The 26,463-nt window shown below is 26.0% G+C and overlaps 1 protein-coding gene across 4 annotated transcripts in view; it reads left to right on the top strand.

The window, feature by feature from the left end:
• LOC113552887 overlaps positions 1-26,463 on the top strand; it is a 95,217-nt gene that overhangs the window by 27,230 nt on the left and 41,524 nt on the right. For all 4 annotated transcript variants that reach the window (XM_026955887.1, XM_026955888.1, XM_026955886.1 and 1 more), the window contains one exon: positions 19,048-19,222. In XM_026955887.1, coding sequence (XP_026811688.1) covers positions 19,048-19,222 — 175 coding nt within the window. The remainder of the gene's footprint in view (positions 1-19,047; positions 19,223-26,463) is intronic.

The following is a 26,463-nucleotide window of genomic DNA, read 5'->3' as shown; positions in this document are numbered from 1 at the left end:
TAAAATACAAACTTTTCAAAATCTAGCTCTCAGAAAACTATTAAATGCTCCACCTTACGTCTCGAACGACACTATTCATTCTGACCTAAAAATGAAATCAGTCCAAGAAGAAGCTAAAGCTCACTACAAACGGTTTCATTGTCGTCTGTCTTCCAACCATTACCCATTAATACGCAATCTTGCAGCTCCTTCAATTCCTAGTAATCCGCCTAGACGTCTCAAACGTAATTGGTGCCGTGACCTTCTTTACCCCCTTTATAATAATTAAAAAAAAAATAGTAATCATCAGTGTGTGTCATTAATGGATGGCTTCTCACATCAAGAGTTTCATATAAATATTTGTATTTTTTATTAATTGTTAAACTTGTTTATTTAATTAACACTTAACACGATATGTGTTCTTACTCTTATCATATATACTTATTGTGCTCCTATGTTTAGGTTGTATATTTCAAATAAAGAAAAAAAAACAATTTTAAATGATTAAGTAATTTTTTAATAAAATTAAGTAATTTTATTTTTTTATTTTTTACTCGTTGGTTCAGTTTTATACAACCATGTTAAACATTTAAAAAAAGTGTATTTTTGTTCTATAAATAATCTGTGTTAAATAGTATTATTTTATTCATGAAATACATATCATAAAATAATAAATAAAATATAAATTCATTAAATTATTAACATAAAAAAAACAATCGAACAAACATATAAACAGACAGAATACACGTTTATTAATTAAGTTACGTAGCTATAAACTCTCATCTCTAATTCTCCAAATTAAAAATATATAACCACAATTATAGTAGAATACAATGCTAAAGTTTTATCAAACCATGAAAAAAAAACTAATTAAAATCATATAAATATGATAAAATTAAAAAATATATTTTATTTATAATAAATTAAATATTATTATAACAATATAATTATTATTTTATTATTTATAATAAAAAATATTCCAATTTAGGTTTTTAGCTGTTCGATGAATTAATAATCTATGTGTTTTTATAAATTTTATTTTGCAGTCTTGTAAATTCGCCTTGCGAACAAATACATTTTAAATTCAGCGAATAATTTATAAGTTAAGTTACTCTACTGTATAAAAGTTCCCAAGTATACCTTGTCATTGAATAGGCCTCTGTAATGATTGTTTAATTTAAATTTAACGATAAATTATTACATATGGAAAATTATTATGAGAACAGACATTTGGTTAGCGAAAGTTTGCAATTCTCTACAAATAATATTAAAAAAATAATAACTAAAATAATAATTTTTTTTTAATACTTCATAAATTTATATAAAAAAACGGAGTAAATGTTTTTTTGATATTTTAAGTTGTTTGTAGGAATTACTTATTGGAAAAATAAGTTTTACACAAAACAAAAAATTAAAATAGGAAAATGAAAAAGAAAGGATAAATTAATTTAATATGTCTATATAAATAGCTTAAAAATAACCGTTTTAATCTTTTCGTTTATAATTATTGTATTAGTTTAGAAAATTATAATATAAATATTTGATAAAAAATGTAAGTTAACAGTTATTCATTTTAAATAAAATAAAAAAAATCTTTTCACCTTCATTTCGAATCCATAAAAAAGTACTAACTGTTCGATTAGATTAAATTTGTTTCCAGAAAACAACCTCAAAGTTGAACATTTGAAGATTATTTTTGCTCCTAAATGTGATAACAGACACAAAAATAAAACACATTATTTAAAAGCTAATTCAAACAATCATTTATTTTAATCGTATTTTTTGTGTCTATTCATTCTCATTCTCGTACACGGTAATCGACCGTCTAATGATTATTATGATGTAATGAACGCGTTATACGAATTCATTAGGTAATAAGATCCATTATCAATTGTACGTAATCTTTTGAGGCATCCATTTAATGTAACAAATAGTGATAATAATACATTATAATGATATCAATTTTCCCAGTACAAACACTAGACTTGTGAAGCATTTCTCTCTGTCATGTTGTACCTTTAAATCTCACAAATTCTCTTTTTCATCTTTATTATACAGTTTTTCAGTATACTCGTAAATAGTGTGATATTTTACATCTCAATAGACCGTACATCTTAAACCGATAAATCCACGTCGGAACTCTACAATCTATCAACTAACCACTTGCCATTTATTATTATTATCATTATTATTATTAGGGAAGTTTAAAACCGTTACGCTATCAATATAACTTCGGTTTTGGTGATTTTTCTTCTAAATCTACGCCCACCGCTCTCTTATCGTAAGAAACTGCAATATGAACGACTTTTACTATGGACTCTCGTGAAACTCGTTTATTGAGAACATGATCTCATATATTTCACGCATTTAATCTCTGAGACATATTATTTAGTAGCTTACAGAAAATCTATCACATTCTCCCGGCAAGGTCGTATGAACATATCGTTACTATTTTATCTGTTCAATTCTGATATTGAACACGTACAGTTTATCGTGTTCAGTGGTGGTAAGATTCGTTAGCGGTAAATCCTAATGGAGTATATCGTAATGCAGGGAGCACCACGTGCAAACTTTTACCACGGCCCTGAGCATAATATTCTGAAACTTGCGGGTTATCCACGTTGAGGATTTATTGAATAAAAACAGTCCATGAGAATAAAACCTACAGACGATGTCGAGAGTTTAAAAGTGGCGAAAAGTAATCTCAGCTCATCTAAATATTATTAATTTTATTTTTACGTAAAAAAAATTCTATTGATATTAACGTTATTCTCTGGTAGTGTAAAATGTTTAATGAAACTATTTTATAGTAAATATTTTCATGTCGAATAATAGAATTAAAGTTTTTGAAAATATATATTTTCAATTATTAAATAATTTTGTATAATTAATTGTAAGTCATTTCACAACTGACAAAAAAAAAATGCTTATCATTTTTAATTACATATACCTAAGCAAAATAATTTTATTAGTATTTTGGTATACAAAAATTGAATTTTAGATGAGTACCTATAGTTAATTTAATAAACATTCGGGTAACATAGAGATAAATTTTCGAAATATTGACACATTTATATTTACGTTAAATATGTATAGCCAACTAAATACTAGTTAATAATTTAAAAAAAAAAGGAAATTAAAAATCAGTTTTATAATTACTATTATAAATAAATCACCCAATACATAACATAGATTATTTCTCTACTTAGAAAATTTTTCCCAGGTGCAAAGACAGTAGTCACATCAAAAATTACACAGATGTTATATATTTTGTTAAAATGTATTATTTGATTAAAAATAAATAATAATAGCTGTCGTGGCATAATAGGTTCTCGGTAGAATTCCTTCGAAGAATTTAGTTATTTCATACACGTCAAACGTCATTCTGCAATATCAACACTGTCATAAATGCTTGAGAATATCATCTATTCATTATGCTAAAAACATAAATCGTGTTCATCACGGATAAATTTGACTGCATCACCTGCAAATGGTGGTAGAGAAAGGATCTATATAGATCACATGTTTTCGAATCTCATGATTGAGGTCACTGTATTTTAAGTTCCTCCTTTTCCTTAGGTCTATAACACACTATTGATAATTAGAAAATTTACCACTAAATAGCTTATAAATAGTTATTTGATAATATTTATCATTTTATCTTATATTGTGATGCATTAGGTTATGTATAACTGTGTAGACTTATACAAATAATACAATCAACTCGTGGTATGATGAATTTAAGAGACTAAGAAAAAGTTTGTAATACCGTAAGTTCGTATAGCTATTTGTATTATATATCAACATATTTTCAAGGGAACGATAGTTTCATTCGTTATACCGAGATTTTCGTTTTACCAAACTTCCTTATATCGCGATTTAACTGTATTTTAATTCGAAATTGTAAATAACTAATCTATTATTAATAAGCTCCAGGTTACCAACAATAAATTAAGAAAATGGACGTTTTTTTATAAAAATTTATTCCTAAAATTAAATTATATATACTTAGTTATAAATTATTATAGTTTAGTTATACTTTTTATAAACTAATTATGTATACGATACTCATAAACAGTGTTCACCCATGTTGAATTAAAATATATTATTAATTAAAAGTTATTTTATAAATATTTCATTTAACACTATATTAATATTGAAACTAATTTTCAGTATATTATTATTATTATTATTTAGTTCAGTGGTTCCTTTTTGGCAGAAGGTATCATTTTTTAAATTGCGTTTTTCTAAGTGTACCCTTCTTTAGGCCATAGCATGACTTACCACAAATAATAGAAAAAATAAATAAAAACCAGAAAAAATTGTTTAAAGTGATTATATCAATACGAAAATGAAAAATTTATATTATTCTATAAGATCATTGATCCTATAAGATCTATGGTTAAAATAATATTAATTTATTATTATAATATTTTAATCTATAATTTAATTTTTATCTCAAATATTATATTTACGGTGTTACTTTAATAGTTTCTTAGTTTTTACTCATTAGTTATTACATTTTAAGTACATTTAAAATATAACGTGATGTTTAGGTTTGATTTGTTTAATATATGATATTAGGTTACTAAAATAAATAAGTAGTTACAAAATAATATAAAGATTTAACCGAGAATAATGTATTTCCAAGTATTATGATAATATTTTCCTCCATTGAAAATTATCTTGATATACATTAAAATACGATCCTGAGTCGTTGTTGATGGAGTATGTATCCATATATATTTTATTTTACAATTTCATTATAAATAATTGGTTAAACATTTTTAACAACATAATTTAATATTTTGTAATTTTTGTCAACAGTTATTCGTTTTTAAAATACAACAAAATAAGAAAATTGTTTGATTAAAACACTAAAATATGAATATCCAAGTTCTATCTTTCTCTAACTTAATTCTCTTCTAAATTTAAAGCTGGTGCACATTTTTCGAGTGTTGCTTTGATTGTGTCCATGCACCTTAGACTAGATTGTGCTAAAAATCTTTGTTGTTTAATTGTGTCCATTGTTATCTCTAGACATGTACCACTCAGCCGATTCTAAACTTTTGTTTTTTATAAATGATTTGATATTGGAGTGAAGTTAAATTTGGCCAAATTTTTTGTGGATAGTGATGGTCATTATTTTGTTATAATTCAAAAAACGTATTTTGTGATACTTATATCATTTAATTATTTATATATAATACCATTTTTAAATGCAATATTTTCAATAAAAATTAGTTCAACCTACTTTATTACTAATAATAAAATAAATTAATTTAATAGAAATATTAAAAAACAAAACATCAAATATACTCAGGAAAATAAATATAATAGGCAATATAATTATATTTATAGTTAGGTGGAAGATGTTTGAATTTTAAAGTATTCTTTGTTTCTTTGTTATAAGTACAATAATATTAAAATTGATTTTATTTCAAAATTTGTAATGAAATGTAAAATGTATAAATGTTAGCTTATAAATGAATAATAATCAGTATTATTGTAAACGTTTAGTATTTTTATATAATAACTCATATTTTAATAGTATTTTGAACGATTAATTGTTAAAATCAACTAAAAAAGTCATATATTTGTTATAAGACATATTTATGGTTTTTCTTAAAGTAAAGTAAAGTAAACAAGTTAAATGACAAAACCTAAAAACTTTTTTGTATTTATTGAAAAGTTATCTACTTAAAGTGTCGTTTACGATAAATAATCTTTCTCCGTCATCAATGTTACCGAATCTATTTAGTTGCTTTATACAAACAAAATAAATATATCTAATTAACCTATAAAATATTTTTTTAGTAAAATTCTTTATGGTCTATAACATATTTTATGTAAACTGCACCGGATGAAAACTAATTTTTGTTTAAGTAAATGTAAATAATTCAAAATCATCAAGGTAAATATAGTAAAATATTGTGACCATTTAGGATTTACAAGTTGAAAAATACTTAAAAACAAGGTTTGATATAAGAATTAATATATGTAATATTTTGGCAGATGTAGAAGGTATTTGTGCAATATACGAGTAGCAAAATTGTAAATGTAATTTTTTTAGTTTAGGAAACATGTAAACATTTTTTAACTGGTTAAGAAATGGTTGACAATGCTTTAAGTTTTAACTATCTAATTAAAATATTCTGTATAGATAAAATACTTGGCATCTGGTTAAGATTTCGAGTCTAATTTGGTTCAATATGATATGGATACCTTGAATTTCATATTTTTTTTTAGTATAATTACTGCCTTTACTTTTTTTCAACTGTAGGAAAATGTATATAATTAGTTTATATCATAATGAATTTCTAGTAACATGTAGACATATTTTATAAAATAAAAAATGTAACTGTTGGTTGTTCAGTAGAATGATAGAAAGCTAATTATAGAATTTGTGTCAGAGACAAACCTAAAACAATTTTAAACAAACAAACATTGATTTTCAAGTAGATAGGTACATGCACAGCTTTTTCACGTTGAATTGTTGTGTATAACTTCCATTTAGGATGAGGGCCGCGTGATGTGTGGTTTTTCTTCTTCAAATATACCTACCTAATATAATATAGTTCATCTAAATAGTACACTTAAATTGATACAATTGATACTTGTGCGTTTTAATATTATATATTTATTTATTAGATTATAAATCCCCCTCTCGAGAATCTAGTTTTTATTGTTGAATGCGGAGAATAACGGTGTACACAATATTCAAAGCCATCTTTAAATTCTCTCTATCTTTCTCTTTCTCTTTTCTTTTTCTCTTCACTCCCCTCTCATAAACAAATGTACACCAGGACGTCTAACTTCATGTTTTTTCAGAGCAGAACTACTACTACGCGTAATCGTCCCTTGGTTTTGTAATTTTAAAAACTGGTAAAAATAAATAAATAATACATAAAAGTCGCGTTTTTCATGTAGGTTTATCGACCCACAATGCTTATATGTATGCGTTCCACGTTTCGCGTTTTTATGTACTTACATTCTTATAGGTCGATCCTATAATATAATATGCGTCCTTTGTGTAATGTCATTACAGCCATCTGTTGCTACAACACACGTCTGATCACGTCGATTTTTTTCGTTCATTTTTGACGTTAACTCAAAGAAACAAATAAACTGTGCAAAATATCTAAATTTTAACTTTTCATCAAAAAACAATTATTACATACTTTATATTTATAAAAGGCAAAAAATTATTGAAAAACATGTTTAATGTATAATACATTTTTTTAAATAATTTACTGATTAAAAAAGTACACAAATCTAAAATACTCGTAATTAAAAATAGCAGAGTATTGTTATATATTTAGAATAATATAATTTTAATTAATATTTATATTTAAATTAATAAATGGAAATAAATCACTACTATTAAAAATCCAGTTTATTATTAAACAAATTACGTAAGTTATTAGTTAATGAATTTATGAAAAACTTGTAAAATTGAAAGCAAATAAATTATAAACTTATTGGTTTTAAGACAAAAATTGTTTTCAAAAATCATTTAAATTAAAAAATGTAAAGCTTGATGTAAGGAATTAAATTGTTATAAACTAATTATAGTATCTATACAAAAAACAACTATAATATTATGATTATATTCAAAACTTAATGGCCGTGGTAAAATATGAATGTATTATTATTAATGGTTTATGTTCAACTATGAATTGGTATATATATATATATATATATATACATATTGAATTGAATGTCGTATTAGAAGAACTTTTTACATTATAATTTTTTTATTCTTTAGTTTCTTTAAAAATAAATTTAATACTATACATTTCTGGGTCATTAGACTCAAGTTATATTTACGGAGCGTATACTTGTACTATTATGTTTTAATATAAACTGTTTAGCATACACACGAATTGTGTATACGTACATTTCCAAGTTGACAAATTAACTGACTATTGGATTGGATTAATAACGTATAGATCTGTGATGTGTGTTTTGTTTTCGACATGATAACATTAATATGAACGAGAACGGATGTTATTCATTTGTCGGATTTATAATCCTATAAAATATGAATAATCAGCAATTCAATTAATACCATCCAACATACACGTTTTGTTCACAGCCCGTATACTAATTGTCAAACAATAAAATAATAAACATACGATACAATTAAAATAATTCAATAATATTAGCATACATAACATAGCGTAGTTGCGTATCAAAGAAATTCGGTAACTCGAAGACCGTGACATAGCGAAACAATGTAACTAATAGATTACAAATAACGTTCATTAAATTTTATTACATTAAAACAGCATACTGACATTTTTTTGTTAGATAAAACCACAGATTAAATTTATTTATTTGATCTGTGATAAAAATAGATTCATAACTGTTCATGCATGATAAAACCACATATACGTGCAGTGTTTCAATCGCAAATTCGTTGTTTTCATATAAATAATAATAATATGATTGTATTTTGAGTGTTAAAAAATTATGGTAATATTGATCATGGATTTTAATCATTTAAAAAGTTTTAAAACAAATCGATCGTAAAAAATATGCAATGGGTCTTTTCTGTGGATAACTTATGAGTTATAACCATGAAACAAATTTTGAATTTTGTTTTTATTTTGAATCAAATTTAGGTATTGTTTTTATATATTTTTCAATATTAAATTAAAAAAAAAAATCATGTTTATAAATACTAATAATACCAAATGTTTACATCATTTATATTTAATTGATATGATAAGACTGAGTTTTTTGAAAAGATTTAAAATGTTTCGGTTTCGGATATAGAAATATCATGTTCGCGGAGACACCTTAACACCATCCATCTAACATAAATAAGCTAGTGAATTATGTTAAGTTGTTCACACATAAAATTTAACGAAAATGTAAAAACTTCATACGCATTTCGTGTTTATCGTAAAATATAAAAGGTTAAAAAGAACTTGTTTTTATGGCTTTACTGTCAATTTTGTCTAGACATATAAATATGACTTATCATTCTTATTCTAAGATTTTGCATTATTCTTTCGCTAGACATAATGCCAACATGTCAAAAATAAGAAAGAAACTTTTTATGTTGAAAATGAAAAATAAATATAAATTGAATCACATATCATGTTATTTACAAATCAAAAAACGAAATTATATAAATTTGAATATGTAATATACAACTTATATAATGGTGTAGTTAAACATATATTTTATTTATCTATAGCATTTAAAAAACGAAATGTATGTACATTGTTAAATTACATCGAAGCAGATAAAAGTATGAATTACTACATAAACCATTCATATTTGTATGGTAAATTTCACAACAAAAATACATTAACTATTCCTACAGTTAATTTTTCATTATTATGTACATAGTTTTGTATAATCATTGTATAAATAGTTATAGCCAGTCTGTTGCTGTTTTGATAAAGAACATAATTAAATATTTACGTATATCTACCATGTAAAAAATATAAATAGGCACTAAAGAAATTCGTTTAAAGCGAGACATTTTTAAAAATCCGTGTAATCATATGATTTCAACAAGTTTAATGTTAAAGCAAACACACACACACACTTCTCGTTTATGCAATAATAAATATTTTAAATTTGAATGAAAAAATATAATTTCGTAATAATATGTAATATTGTGTGATGTATTCTATCATAAAAGTTGTTAGTAGAAGCATAAGCATAGTATTAAATTATACCGACACTCTTTGATAATCGTTTGATTAATTCATGCATGGCTTAAAATTCGTATTTAAGTTGAATTTAATTGAAATATAGATTTGTATGCAAAAAGTTAAGATTCTTGACAACTTACTCAAAATGTCGGAAAAATTAAAAAAATACAAAGGTTAGCAATATACAATGTATATATAATGCATTAATAGGCATACTTAAAAAATATAATTTTCGTTAACCATAGCACACGGTTAGGTTACGAAACTTTTGGAGTATTTTCAGTCTTGGCAATTGAATTGAAAGCAAACGCCATTATTGTAAAATTAATATAAAAATATTAAATGGTTCATAAACTTGAAGTTCCCTTGATCTGCTAAAAATTCAAACAACAGCAAATGTTCTTGTGATTATAGACATTTTACCTTTAATGTCAATTTAAACAACAACTATTTTGTATTAATTTTCATAATTTGATAATGATAATTTATTGTACAATAAATTATTGTAATTCTCAACAAAATCAGCTTAAATCTAATGATGATTGCAGTCTGTAAGACTGCAACTATTTATGGACGGTAAATAATTTATTGAAAAATAAAATGTTCATTATTAAATGTCATTCTAATAAAATTATAATCGTTATTTTTATTAATTATACGATAATGTTGTGGTATATAAACACATTTAGATTTATATTTAGTTTTAATTGCAATCATATATCGTAACAAGTACAATATACTGCGATTTTGACTTTAAGATAAATAACATCTCTTAGAAATTTATGTGTCTGGATTCTTATAGTTTTATGATTAATTAGAATATATATGAATATACATAACAGTCATTTTATTTACCAAATATTTTTACTTCTTTTATCCAACCCATTTTGTTTTATCAAACGTCACCTAAGCTTTATATTTTTCTGCCAGCGATAGTATCAGCTTCTAATAATAATCTTTTAGAATAAACTATGGTTGTTATTTTGATAAAATAGATTAATATTTAAAGATTTCATTTTAACATCATATATTATCCAATTAATGTTGAAACACGAATTAAAATCGATTAAAATAGTAATTAAGAAACATAATATTTATATATATTTTTTTAAATACTTGTTATTAAAAGTAATATTTAATTCAGGAATAGACTGTGTGACAAGCTTGCCATCACCTGCTACCTGCATTACCTGTAAACTTGCCCAAACATATTTTTTTGTTATTGTTGAAACCGATATAATATATATTAGTTACAACAATAAATTGCAGTTAACAATGGCTGTTTCATAAATAGTAATACAAAGAAGCAATATATTAGGTACATTGTTTAATTCAAATACCCACAAATCGGTGTCTAAATTATAAAATAATAATAATTAATACACGGTCCTCTCTAATAACTTATTAGTGCCTGTAAAATGATTAAAATGTCAACAACAATAACGTTCTATGTACATGTTATACGTGTTTTCATTTCCAAAAATACTTGTATGTTATTTCTATTGTTTTAAAATGAATTATAAAATAAAATAGCATCTGCATCTGGACTGATTGAATTGATTAATAATAAACAAAAATTATGATTAACGAGGTGTTTTTACTCCCGTTTCATCGAGAGTATTTGAGACAAGTATTAATTTATAGATCTTATACTAACTGTACTATCAAATTATTGCAAATTCAGCTGTGACACACCAAAGAAAAAAAGTGGGATTTGGAACATTTATAAAACACAACCATAAAGGTGAGGAGCGATTTTATCTTTACATCAACTATCTTAGAATAAATTAGAAGTTGAAATACTGTCTACACTCAGTATTGTTTATGGTATACAATAATTCAGCGGAAGTTAAATTATTTCGCCATACGAAAAAGGAAATAGTGTTTATTTTAAATTTTATAGTTACAAAACTATTGCGAGTTTATTTGTTTTTATTATCAGTATTTAATATTTATTGTGATTAACGAAATCCTAAAACGCTTATTTAAAGGTGAGTGAGGTTAGAAACTGAAAGTGTAATAAACTTGTTTATTAACTAAATTTTATTTTATCGCAATACACAGTTATTTCATTTACAATCCATATTTATTATGGTGATTTATATTCATATTCGCTATATAAAAATAATTATTCTACTTATCGACTATACAAACATACATATATGCTTAAAATACATTTTACTTTAATTAGTCTTTGCATATTATATAGGTATCTACTTAATTTTCACTAGCATGGTAAAGCTTTTGCCATTTAAGCGGGGTTAACATTTTTAATTTATATCAAATTACCCATTTAGGATATGGTTTATATTATTATTATTATTATTATTTACTCTGCACTAATAGTTTACAATCATGTTATTTCGCAACACATTTTGCATTACTATAAATATTTGGTGTAAAATAACGAAAAATAAAGTACCTATTATCCGCCCATCTACTATTATGTTCTTGGGAATAAGTACTCCCGAAACCACAGTCGTGGCACACCTATGGATAGTTCATAGCACACTAATGTGAAATAGAATAGTCTAGAAGAATGCTATTTAAGTCTTCACCAAACTCTAATAACTTATAATAAATGGTATTCATGTATTCGTATAGTTTGAAAAAATTAAAATAATTATTTTAGCAAAATTTGTTACTTGTTTTAACACTTCAAAAACCTCCAAAAAAATATTTAGTAATAATATTTAATGTATTACAAAGTACATTAATCATTCTGGTCTTATAACTTTGTTTTAAACTTTAGACTTAATATTACATCTTAATACCATTTAATGATTACACTTTATGTTTTTTTCTTACTTTATAATAATCCGGGTGTCCATACTATAATAGATACTAAATTTTGATGGATGATTTTCTTTTCTTCAGTTTATTTAATTTAAATAATTTGTTGTTGACTTAATTAAAAGAAAACTCACTTGATTGATACGTGGGTTTCAGACTATTTTAATTGAATGAAATATATATATATATATATATATTACGAATATATATATTTCGTATAATAAATACCAATTATCATATTATACAAAAAAAACATCAATTTTCTAGTGAACAGTCTAATACATCATTTTCTTTTTTAGATTTTGTCCATTATTACCTCGGTTAGGTTACAACTTATCAACGCCTATTTATAATTAAAATAATATTTTTTTTTTATTAACGTTAAAATAATATTAATTTTTTACAATTTTTATAGTTATAAAACTCTTTGTGAAGGATTATCAGAATTTCAATATTTGTTTATTAATTATCTAATATAATTTATTATAAAATATTTTATACTTTTTGCAAATAATTTCCAGTATAAAAACTACAATAGAAAAAAAAAATTTTTAACATATTAAATATTAAGATAAAAAAAAATAAAAACTACAAAGTACGTGAAAAAATTTGTTGTACTAATAATTTATTTCATTTGGATAAGAGTATACGTGCTATTTGAAATTAATTTTGTATAATATTATAAATTCTCATCAGGAACTCGGTTAACGTTATTTAAAAAAATAATATTTTCATAAAATAAAATGGCAAATTGTATTTACAACATATAGTAGATATGATTTTATTTTCTAACCATAGCTTGAAGTATTATTCTATATAAAATACATTATTGCAGCGTGTAGCTAGTAATACGTTTTTCTTCATATTACCAACCATGCTTCTGTGACTGCATATGCGAACTATTATAGGTGTGTGTAGTTTATTATATTTGCAAAAATAGAAGAATATTCATGACGTACATTTTAAACTATATATATACATATATATTGCTGGTGCTTAAGTACCGTATTATAATATGCATGGACCAGAGCGGTTACTGGTTAATAATTTAAAAAAGTATATATATATTTATCCAATCGTTGAACCAATTATGTTAATTATGGTATACGAATAAATAATATTATCGTGTATTATGTACTGCATATAATACATGTTAACTACTCGAATATTTTTTCTGAGTGCTTATATGTATTTGGGAAACGTCAAATTTCATTTTATTCATTTCTTCGTGAACATTTTGTCAATGCGTAAATTATTCGAATACACGAAAGTATTGAAAATTGTCAGCCGGGGACAATCTTCACAAAACATATTATACTAGTCATATTATATCTACAATATGGATATAAGTATAGTAGGTATAAAAAGCTAATAGAAAATATTTTTTAGTCATGATCGTATGAATATTTCTTTTTCATGATGACCCTAAGCTTCATTCAAATTCTGTAGAAAAAAAGTGTATAATAATAACTCAAAATTTCAAATAGATTATAATTGATGAATAATATAATTGATAATATTTTATACTTACTATAATATCACAAACACGATTTTAATGATAAAATAACAATGGAAATAATGTTTTTCATACATATTTTCTTTTAGTTAGAGCTATATATAAGAAAAATATTTTTAACAATAAAATTCGTTGAAATAATACTATCAATCTACTTATATTTGATAAATCGTAAATACAATACTTAAGTACAGTATAATATTTTGTATTTTTTAAATTATAATATCATTATTGTACAACACACATATGATTGTTGTTAACTACGAGTATTAAGTATCTAAACGTTAGTCTATATTTTACGAATAAATATGAAAAAAGTTAATACGTGATCTACAAACAGTTTAAATAAATAAAAAAAACATTTGTTCAGTAAAAATTTTCCGCTCTTAAAATTTTGCCACCCTAACCCCAGACCTGAACGTGTTAATGTGTTACAATAAATGAATAGATAGAATCTAGTACCTACTTAATGTGTAGTATTTTAACGTATAAAACGATATAAAGATAATTAAACAAGGTACCTATAAAATAATTAAAATTAAGTTTTGTTGTAAAGATATTATATTATATTCTTTTCTTCGAAAAAATAATTATCATGGGAAATAATAATAACATAATATATTTATTATAACATAAACATTTTTCAATGTTGTTTTATATGCATTGTTTTTTTTTTTTTTACTATTATAATAACAGTTGGTTTTAGACTATATAGTGTTTACTGTTTAGACTTACAATGTTTCTCTTTGTGCAAAGTTAATCGCTAAGTGTAGCTGTTGTTAAATATTTTAATCTGAAAGCAAATATATTTCAAAACTTTTCTTTATAAACATTTAAAATTAATAATAAAAAATGTTTGAAAGAAACTCGTGAACCATAAAAAGAAAATTTTTAACTTTTCACTATTATATTTTTTTAAATCGTACTAATTACCATAATTACTGTAATTTGTAGTGATTATATAAACATTGTAGCTTGTGCACATTAAATATACAATATGCTCACGTGCTTTCAAATATTTTCAGTATTGTTTTTTAAGAACTAAGTAGGTATGTACCATGTAGATATTTTTTAAATAATAATATAAATAATCCGTTACTGTAATACAATTTAACATGCATTACATTATACTATTATAGGTGCATTATTCATATCAGAAATTTATTAATTGGCGGTGGTTAATTTAAATAATAATAATTTGTTTTATAACAGTGATTTATAAACACGGAATAAAGCACATGCGCTTTTCCGTGACGTTTCGAAAGAATTAAAAACGCGATAGTCCCACTAACCGCAAAATTACGGCGTATTTTTATTATTTTACTGTTTAACATAATAACACTTTTTGATGGTGACTGGGTCAAGTTAATTATAATATACGATATAATATTATTGCACCGCGTCCTGGGTTATTAACAGTATATTTTGTATTATTACATCGCAGTGGTCAACAGCAAAAATATGAACAAATTGTATTATTATGTACGAGATTCGCGGTAAAGGAGAGTGTATCTGCGACGAAATGAAAATGTGTGTTCTTGAAATAGTATTTTGTACGAATTTGTTTTCATCGTGAATTGTAACGTATTTTCTAGAGAGTTCCGTAACACAAAAGCTCTCTACTTCTGTACGTAGACGGGGAACCAGTAGTTAGAGTATTATATACTCATCACACAAATGGCCGGGGGAAAGTAGGGGGGTAGAATTTGTAAACGCGCGCCCGTTGTTGTTCACTACCCATGTGTGTACTTACAAACAACGACTACCCCCTCCTCTCTTATAATTTACACTTGACCTTTTACGGTTAAAATGCATATACATATATAAATATTTGATATCGTGTACATACCTACGCTTATAGAATAGGTTAGGAAGGTAGGGAGGGGGGCGATAAAAGTCATAGTACTTGTGGCTGGTAGTAGTGGTGTTATAATAGGTACCTATATATAATATATATTTATATATAAATATATATGCGCGCAATAGTAAAACATCCGAATTAAATTATTAATGACATTATTATTTAAATTATAAAACAATAAACGGTGTGTACTCGAATTCGCCGCCGGATCCAATAATCTAGATAATATATATATATACAAAACACGGCAAGGCCGCGGATCCGTGTGTATAATAATGTAATAATTATGTGTACACCACTTAAATATATAACGCGTGTATATTTTATATTATAATGTAATATAAGTACACACAGTCCGTTACTGTATACAAAACAAACAGCGGCGACGAAATATGTGTATTACGCGTACACACAGAATACGGATGAAAAAGAGGCATATAATTTGATTAGGACGTACCATGATGATAATAATAATAATAATGCATAACCCGTTGACATTTTAATGGCACTCGTCCAAATTCGAGCTTTTCGTACCGACCCCGTCCCGTTTCAATAGAGCCATCGTCGCCTGTATAATTCGATAACATAATAATATTACCAGGAGGTACCACTATTAACTATCGACGATTATGAGCGGCGCAGTGGTGTTTAGGACGGGTCGATGCATCGTATAGGGACCCCCTCCCCCACAATGGCTAATGTGAAAACGTAGTAACTCTAAAATAGTCATCGCAGTCATTAAAAAAAATAAAAATTTCATACGGGTGGTTTAATTAGTATAAGGCCTAAATATAATAATATAATATATCAACGGAAAAAGTGAGATGTGCATGTAAATGCTAAATATTTTCGACCCCCTTACCATCGGGACTTATCAAGAACCACCACTGACACGGCGGCTGCGTCGTAGGCGCGCCTACTTGTATACATTATATTATAATATAGCTGTTTTCTATACAACGCCACCCGTTGATCGATATTTACCGGTCGGTGTCGCCACAAGTGAATATTCATTTCACGCGCACGTGTACATTGAAATAATATTAATACTGCGTAGTGCGTAGCATTACATAACAGGGTGGGTATATCTATACATAGTTAGTATTATAATAAACTATTACGGTAGTGTACTAGTAGTTGTAGTATTAGTTGTACTAACTAATAACAGCTATTATCGCTAAACTGGCATTGTTATTTAATGCATTAATATCACAGTAGTTGTTTATGTACGATCTTAACTTGACCGGTGAAAGGAGGGTAGACGTAGAGGATTGTCGTGGGTGTCGAGAATGGGTAAGAGGAGAGAATCTTACGCCCAAATATTCCATCGAAAGAATTATACTCCCTGTTACTACAGCTGCGCCCCGTGCGTCGTTTCCTTTCGTCGGCCGGATGACAAATGGTTTTGCTTTGCCGGATGTTGACGCCAAAACAACCGTTATCCTACGGTAGTGTGTGTATATATGTGTGTGTGTATAATTTTTGTTTTGTTCTGTTACAAGATTTTCGGCGCCGTCTGTTTTCGAGAAAATATACTGATTTATCGTGCGTCTCTTTACTATCATCTCGCCCCCAGGGTCGCAGCGGAAATCGCAAAATATCTTTTACCTACTCACATAATGCGTAACATTCCAGACGCGAAATTGCCTGATTCATGAAATGTACATTTTTTTGTACATTGTGTCAACGCTATACTGATGTCAGACAGTAACAGTAATTCATAATTGAATGCTAAGTTCACTATGGCGCGATTGCAATAAGGTATTATGTAAGGAAAGTTAGTTTTAGAACTTTGTAAAGGATGTTTCACCGAGTTAAGTTTGTCCTTTAATCATGCATTTATTCTAATTTCGATTATTTTGTTGTTGACATTTTCGTTTTGAAGATCATGTTTTATTATTTAATAATATTTAGACCTTTGTACTGTGCTTTCCTGTGGTGTTAACAATTTTATTTTCAAACGAGAATTCGTATTTTATTTTTTATTGTAAACTGTATTGAAAACATATTTTATATGATACAAAAACATAAACGAATTTTATGGAGTAAGGGAAATGATTAGTACAGTATTTCATATACTTACCTAGCGAAGTCTACAGTATATTACTATAATATTATGTTACATATTATGTCTATGTATTCTATGGCAACGCGCATACCTTTATAACCATTAAATGAAGTGTACATTTACTTTTCGAAGAATTTTCTTTTCATTAACATCATATACGTGTAATGTGAAAAATACTTCTTACTAGAAAAACGAATGCGGACTATATTTTTGATGAGTTACTATCGAGGTTGTTTTGTTTTGTTGAATAATAAATCTCAATATTACATCTTAAAATTGAAATATTTTGGAAGTCCTGAAAAGTGAAAAATGTTCTTTCTTTCGTTTGCTAGTATATAATTTACAATTTGAAAGATATTTCAAGGAACTATACAAACAAGAGTCTTGTATTCATAACCGTTGTATATGTGTAAGATCGTGAAAGTGAATATGCTTTGGTAAGGTTCTCTTAAATATAAACGTAAACATCATTGAATTTGAATATTTATATTGAATACATTTATCAGAATTTATCATAATCATAATATATTTTAAAATCAAAATATTGTTATTAGTACGTTAAATGAAGATTAAATTGTATGTGTTAGGTTTTATACAACACACGGCATATAGTTTCAAAAAATGTCTTAATTAAATTTATCCACAAATTATACAATTTCAAATTTTAAATATCAGTCCTAAAAAAGTATAAATAGCACATAATAAAATAATACAAATAATATAAAGTTAGTTGTTGCACCAGCAGCGTTGGGAAGAATATCGTTTATAATGGCAAATGAAATTCGTCCATTTCGTTCATGCGGCTGCAATAGAACTATGACGTTGTCTTTCGGCCGTTTCATGAATATTGCACGAGTGACTCGGTCGTTTCTCGAAATGGCCAAGAAAAACTGCGGCCATTTCACGAATTGTACGATTCCGCGTTGGGGTATAATAGTAACATAATAATACGCATTACGCGTATACATATTAAATATAATACGCTTAACAGACACGTATACGGCATTCTCGGTGCAATGTTATCTTGTATCGTATTAAGGACCACTTCACAATGGTATCGCAACGCCTATATTATTATACTGTTGTCATTTGTATACACTGTGCACCAAAGCAAATAAAATCATTATATTATTATCGCATTGTTTGTGTTTCGCAGTGAGGATGAACTGTTCGGCTGCCGCCTCGACATTGTACAATTATACGATCACAATGAATGGCAGACTACTGGCTCGGGGAGGTCAACCGGACGCCGACGGTGGATGCAATCTACTAAAATTTGACTGGTCTGTGACAACGGCCGATCAACAATCGCACAAATATTTAACATTTAAGTGAGTACCTGAATATATATATATATATATATGTATATGTGTGTGAGAGTGTGTATGCGTATGAAGTTGTATGTATATGCGACTGCAGATTACCATAAATATTAAATATAATAATTTATATAAAAATTATCGACGATCTGATATAATATTATTAATATATAAATCTAATCAATAATATATTAACAGGGTAGAAAAAATGTAACCACTTTACAATTAATATAAATTGCGACTTGCAGTATAAAAATCACATAATTACTATAGCTAGATAAATTGTTTTTAAAATATAATAATGTTAGTTAAAAAAAAAATAATAAATAAATTATTTTCATTAATTACAAACATTTAACATTTTCAGCTTCCTAAAACAAATTGCTTTCGTAAAAATGTTGTTGAAAAATGTAAATGGTATGTTTGTTTGTTCGTAAAGGATAACTTTTTTTTTATTTAAATACTTTCAGGTCAAATAATATTAATAATAAAAAGTATTTCTATGTATTTAAACATTTTTTTTTTTTATTACCGTATTACTATTACCAAAAAGGTAGATATATGAAATTCACAAAGGGTACATCGGGTACCTTTTATATAGTACTCTAAAATCATATCTAGTTTAGTGCATACCGACGTGATTTGTATATTATGCGTCTAAAATATAATATATTTTAACTTCAAAATTGACGTGTCTGTGTTCAATGTTTACTCACATCAATCGAATTTCGATTGTTAATTAATGGTCCAAGCAGTAAGCATGCTATAAATCAATTCATCATGTAAGCGTTTTATAATAATTTCAAAATTTCACGCTCATCTGTCAGATTTTATTCGACAAAACAGTAATAAATTTACACACCACTAAAAAAAAAAAAAAAAAAAAAAAAAAAAAAAAAAAAAAAAAAAAATGAAATAAAGAATTACTTTTTCTGCTCGAAAATCGTCAGAAACGCGGCTGGGTTCAAATCAATCAATAATATATCATCGACAATTGAAATGGGTTGACAGATTATTGATTTATACGTATGTTATTATCATATAAATTCATGCTGATACAATAGTAGATATCTTATTTTGGCTTTTAGGGCTACGCTTTGTATACACATTCATTTATCTTTTTACTAGCATCCAAACACGAATTTGATCAGCGCAGTATACAGTATACCTAATGTCCAAGAATAACCTTGTATTTTATTTTGATAAATTATTATTAGTAAAAAATAACCAACGATGGCGTCGTGCCACGCACGCAATACATGTCCGCAAGTGCATATTCAGCTGTAGTAGGTTTTTTATTTTACAATATATACAATAATATATAGATATTATATAGATATTCATATTAAACAGTGTTGGTTTTTGAGTTTTCTGGCATACCTATAAACTGGGTAATATATTATGAAAAATCGTTGTATTGGAAATACTTACTGACTACTGTAAAAAAATTGAATAAAAGTTGAGTTATCATGATGATTTAGCGGCACTCTAAATAATATGAAAAGTTTTCGTTAGTGATATGTGAACAGCTCAGACTATCGCCACTTAGTAAATATTTTGTTTTGCATAAACACATATTAAGTAATTACACCATAAATTCTTAGATTATAAATACGTAGAGATATCATTAAAATTTATTATTCTATTATTAAAACAATCCGAAATTCGCGTTCAAATAGTATGTTATAATAAACATATCACGGTGTAAGAAAAATATTAATCGAGAGCAAGACAGTAGTTTTGAGCTAGACGATGCTCGTGATCAAGTAATAGTTATTTGAAAAACAGCATTCGTGAGTAAAAAAAAAGTAGTCATGAATATGAAGTAGATTTTAACAAGATTATAGTCGTGAGTTTGCAGTAGCCTTGAGCAAGAAAAGATCGTAGAAAAATGTTAAATAAAAAAAAAATGGAATTGAAAAAATATTTTATAAATAATCCCTTATGCTTATCATTGTTTTTTTTTTTCATGCCGATTATGAATTTAGTTTAATTAATTTTCCCTTTCAATACTTATATTTAAATTATAAAAATCGCAGTTTTGACTAATAGCTTCCTTAGATACTATTAAGTCAATTACTATTCTGCTTTAGTTTATTAGACACATATTAAACAGACTATATGCGCATGTAACAAACAAAGTGCAAACCTTCTGTATGAATGATTTATTCATTATAATTATTAAAATTAAAAAACAACATCATATATTCTGCATTTTGCTCAGAATCTAAAATTGATACTCGACGATAATAGAAAACAAAATGTTGGTGTAAGTAAAAAAAAGTATTATAATATATAGATTGTATTCTTAGATACGAAAACAAAAAACTTTAAAAATGTAGTCTATAGTAAAGTTGTGTAGATGTAATAATTCATTGTTAAAATATTTATAATTTGTGTTATTGTCAAATTGTAAAGATAAATCAAAAACTTAAGAATTTTAGCAAACAATAATGTTAATTATAATACACAACACAGTACTGTATTTCTAGTTTCTAATTTTTTTCTTCTTTAATTTTTCTCTTTCATATTCTTTTTCACGAAAAATTGGTGTCCAAAATGCCTTATACATTATATATAGAAAAATATTTGTTGTATAAACACTAGGAATCTTGTTATATATAAAAAAAAAAAACAATAAAATGTGTACAATAATTTTTTATTCTAATCAAATTCAAACATAATAAACATAATATTACACGCTTATTCAACAATGTTTTCCAATAAATATTTCCGTTGGTCCAAATTTTTTTTGTTAGAAAAACAAAAATGATTACAATGTAATATTAATTTCATCACGTTAATATAACCTATTATGAATATATATGCCTATGTACTGTATAATGTATATAGTTATTATTCCACAAAGTAGTTAAAAATGTTTTCTAACAAATGCTTAGTTTCACGTTGTAAGTAGAAATTAAAAAAGCTAAATTTTTCGGAAAAAAAAAATGAATTTACACTTGTAAGGAATACTTATAATAGTTACTGATTATCAAAAGTCTAATTAAAAAGATTAGCGAAAGATAGAGGGAGGAATGATAATTATATTGAGACTGTTGATAATGTTTACCTGTAACTTAGATTATATCCCATTAAAATTTTTAATTTAAGTTTTTTTGGTTATGTATAAATAAAAATTATTATCACCATATATCAGGCGCAGGATTTAAATGCAAATTAGTAAGCTACACTATTTTAGAACTGTCTTGGCGTTCAGAAACTGGTGAGTAGTGCCTAATTTGTAAAAATATTATATACTTTAAGACAGTAGTTTTCAAACTTTTAATTATGGACCCATTAGGTTGCAACAAAAAAGGCCTGATGTCTATTTTATTAAAAAATAAAACGAATAATAATTCATAATAATTTTTACAATGCAATTAATAATTTGTATGTGTGTTTCTATGGAGCCTATATCACTTTCATAGAGCACATTTTAAGAACCGCTGCTTTAAAAGAAGAATATATTTTATAAAAAATATTTTAGTAATATCATATCCATACTAAGGTTCGAAGTAAATTCAAAATTTTACTTGCTGTATTATTTTTTAAACTAACTATTTAACAGTTAATTCAACTCATTAATACTTTCTTAATATTTTCTCAAATACATATTAGATACTTGTTAATATTTTTTTAGGTTACGATGTTACGATTATAAATAAAACAGTTTTAATTTAAAAGCACAACCTTGTAACAGAGTTTTGTGTACAAATATTCTGTTGTACTGCTTCACCGCCTTGTAAGTAATTCTAACATAGAGGTTTAATTGGTAATCATGTTTTTTGTTTATAACTTAATAACAAAAATATATTTACTATATAGATTCCTGATTAGGTAGTTAGTCTGAAGTATTTTGGATTATTTCTTTTTCCAGGGTTAGAAGTATACTTTTTAACATTTTTTCCATTACTTGATGCTTAGTGACTTATTTCTATAACTTTTATACTAGATAATATTCTATTTATTATTTTGTAAAGGAAAGGATGTGCATTTTTTTGTTGCTGTGTTTATGGCTTCTTCGTTAGAGAGTATTTAAGCCAAGTTTTATATACCTTGTTCGTTATGATACAAACCATTTATTGACTATTATAATTCAAAAAATGGTTGATTGAATAGATTAAAATCCTTTTACTGCTGAGTGAGGATATATTATAGATATTTGGCAAAAACGCCCAGTTATAATTAGAAAAATTAGTTTTGTATAAAAATGTAATTTTTATCTACCAAAAGTACTAATTAGATCAAATTTGCAACCAAAAACCTTTTTTTAAGTTAAAGATTGAAGTATTTTTTACGATAAAATGTGTACACAAATACAAAAAATAAACAAATATAAAAACCCACATCGATGTAAAACTAATACATATTAAGAAAAATATTGGTAAATGAAATATTAATCCGAATTTTTACTTACAAAACTTCGACTAGTATAATATTTTTACACTCATCAAATGTACCCCTGTACCTTATATTTGAGTATTGTAATACCTTACGGGGTAGACATATAAACCTGGTGTAATTGAGAGTGATCGGTCAAATCTCTATGCGTAACACATTATTTCTATGATATTGTATGACGATATACACGTTCGCATAAATTTATTTCTATGTCATGGCGTATTTTATATGGCGAGGGAGGCGCTGTCATCGCTGTGTCACGTCCCCGCGGGGTGGCGCATGGTTATGATGAATGTTTTTGTGCTTCACGGGGAAACCGAAAAACGCCTCAGAGTCGAGACGGTATTATAATAAAACGATATATTATCGTTATTATTAATTATTATTGTCATGTGCGTGTCTCGTGGCAAGCTTTACGAAGTACCCGCGGTGCTCATAATATACAAAATCTACCTTATATCGTCCTATAACTACACGAGTTTCGATTTTTATCGCGCTGTCAATCATTATCACAATGTATTACATTTTATACATATATTGCAAAAAGGGATATATGATTATTATTATTTTATCGTGATCAGCTGTTATCTTTACGGTGATATTTCTTTATTCTTTAACCGAGTGGAGCGTTGAAGATACGTCGATATGACTATGATGAGGAATGCAACGGTAAAAAATTAATAATATAATAACTAAGTTATAACTTTACCTGCTATAGGCATTGGTGAAAAAGGAAAAAAAATATGAAAATTTTGAATATAATAACATAAAATATTTAGTAGTGCTCATCCGGTGCAAAAAATTCTTAAAAGGAAATTCCAATCATATAAAGAGCATTCAAGAGATCATTATATATGAGACTCGAGAATGGCATTACCACACACACACACACATACACGCATACACATATCCGTACTTATAAGACAAAAAAATCCACACGCGAATTATTGCATTGTTGCAATATTATCATTATTATCATTATTAACATAAGCAAAATACCTATTAAAGTACAGAATATACCTGTTAAGTCGCAATATAAACAGAAATGCCGTGAAACTTCGGACACGGTATAATATTATAACCATATAACATATAAGTAGGTTTATTATATCATACAAATAGGTCCGAACCACAATAAACGGACGTATTTGTGTGTAATTTTTACGTGTGTGTATTACATTATTGCTGGTTAGATGACTATTATTGTATCACACGTGTGGTATCATAATAGTAATATTAATAATCCAGTGCAAGCTTTATTATAGCCTGTAGGGGAATATTGGGGCTTGTGAGGCATATAAGTCCTCCAGGGTGTTTTCAAGCCTCCCCTACACATAAATATTTACCGAAGTAGAATAGAATATTGATGATGTTACTGCCTAATGTTTAAACGTACAAATATACAATGAAACCTTAAAATACCAGGAACTTTTGGTCACTGAAATTATTTCCATTTTTTGAAGGTATCCGATATTTAGAGGAAGAAAGGTAAATGCATTAATGATACAAATATGTATATTTATATTATTTTTGTGTACGAATATAATTATAATATGTATTATTATTTAAAAAAAAATCAGTTACTGGATAAGATTAAACTATAATAGTATAATAATGTATAAGATGTACACTGTAATAAATATACTTAGATAATAATTACGATAAAAATAATCAAAATCTAGTCAAATAAGTATCTGTTGTTCAAAGGTTTTCCTGTAAATAAGTAATGAATATTTTCCCGTCCCCGAAAAATATATTCGCTATTCGGAGGTACCTATCTACCATTTAAAGTTGTCGGTTAAAGGCGGTTTAATCATGTATATAAATAAATACATAGAATGCAATATATTATGCATATGTAACTATGTAAGAAAATACTATAAATATTACAATTTTATAAAAGTATATCTACTTAAATGTGCAATGTATAATAAGATACGTATATTATGTGCTAAAAGTATACAATTTAAATGATAAAATATCGTTCTCAAAAAATCAATCGACAAATGAGTATTAACTGATTATATAACTTATTATGTTTAAATCTACTGTAACTAATTAAAATAGAATAGTAGTAGAAAAACACAATTTAGTATGTATTTAAAAATATATTACAAGTTACGCATAGCTTGAAAAAAATGTGATTCGTTAATTCATAAAATATGAGTAATTTAAATTAAACAAAAAAATATATAAGTACGAAAAATTATTAAAAAGTTGAAATAAATAACAAAAATGTAAAAAAAAATCATAAAAATCGTCTTTTCTTTGTATCAGAATTTTGGAAGCAAAATTTGTTTGCATGTTATAAATAAATATAGTAGATAATTCATTTGATTATTAATAATTATATAACGCTTTAACTTTTTTTAATTATATTAGTGTAATTTTATTAGAAGTAAATATTGAAATAAATTATCCATATTTATTGTGATTAACAAATTATTATATTCAATTTTGATAATTATATGTTGCCCTACGCCGTGGATAGTTTGTTTAATAATAATAAAAAAAAAATTATATGTTGCATTGTAACATTTAAAATTTTTAAAATTTTTATAAATACCAAGTATAATAATATTGTGTTCCGGAAATATATCAGAATGCTATAATAACAGAATATTTAAAAAAAAAATGCTTGATCAAGAACCTGAGTAACTATAATCTGTCTCAAAGTATAATAAACCAGTTCTGCTCACTTTTTTTTCTTCCACTGGTCACTACTTATGCCATTATATGGAAGATGCACGTCACCGAACGGAAACTGGTCACTCAATCAAGCATTTTTTTTTAAATTATTCTGTTATTATAGCATTCTGATATATTAATACACAATATTATTATACTTG

This window comes from Rhopalosiphum maidis, chromosome 2 (assembly GCF_003676215.2).
Source record: "Rhopalosiphum maidis isolate BTI-1 chromosome 2, ASM367621v3, whole genome shotgun sequence".
Classification (NCBI taxonomy): Eukaryota; Metazoa; Arthropoda; class Insecta; order Hemiptera; family Aphididae; genus Rhopalosiphum; species Rhopalosiphum maidis.
Note: the sequence above shows the minus strand (reverse complement) of the source record. Positions and strands in the feature narration are given on the sequence as shown.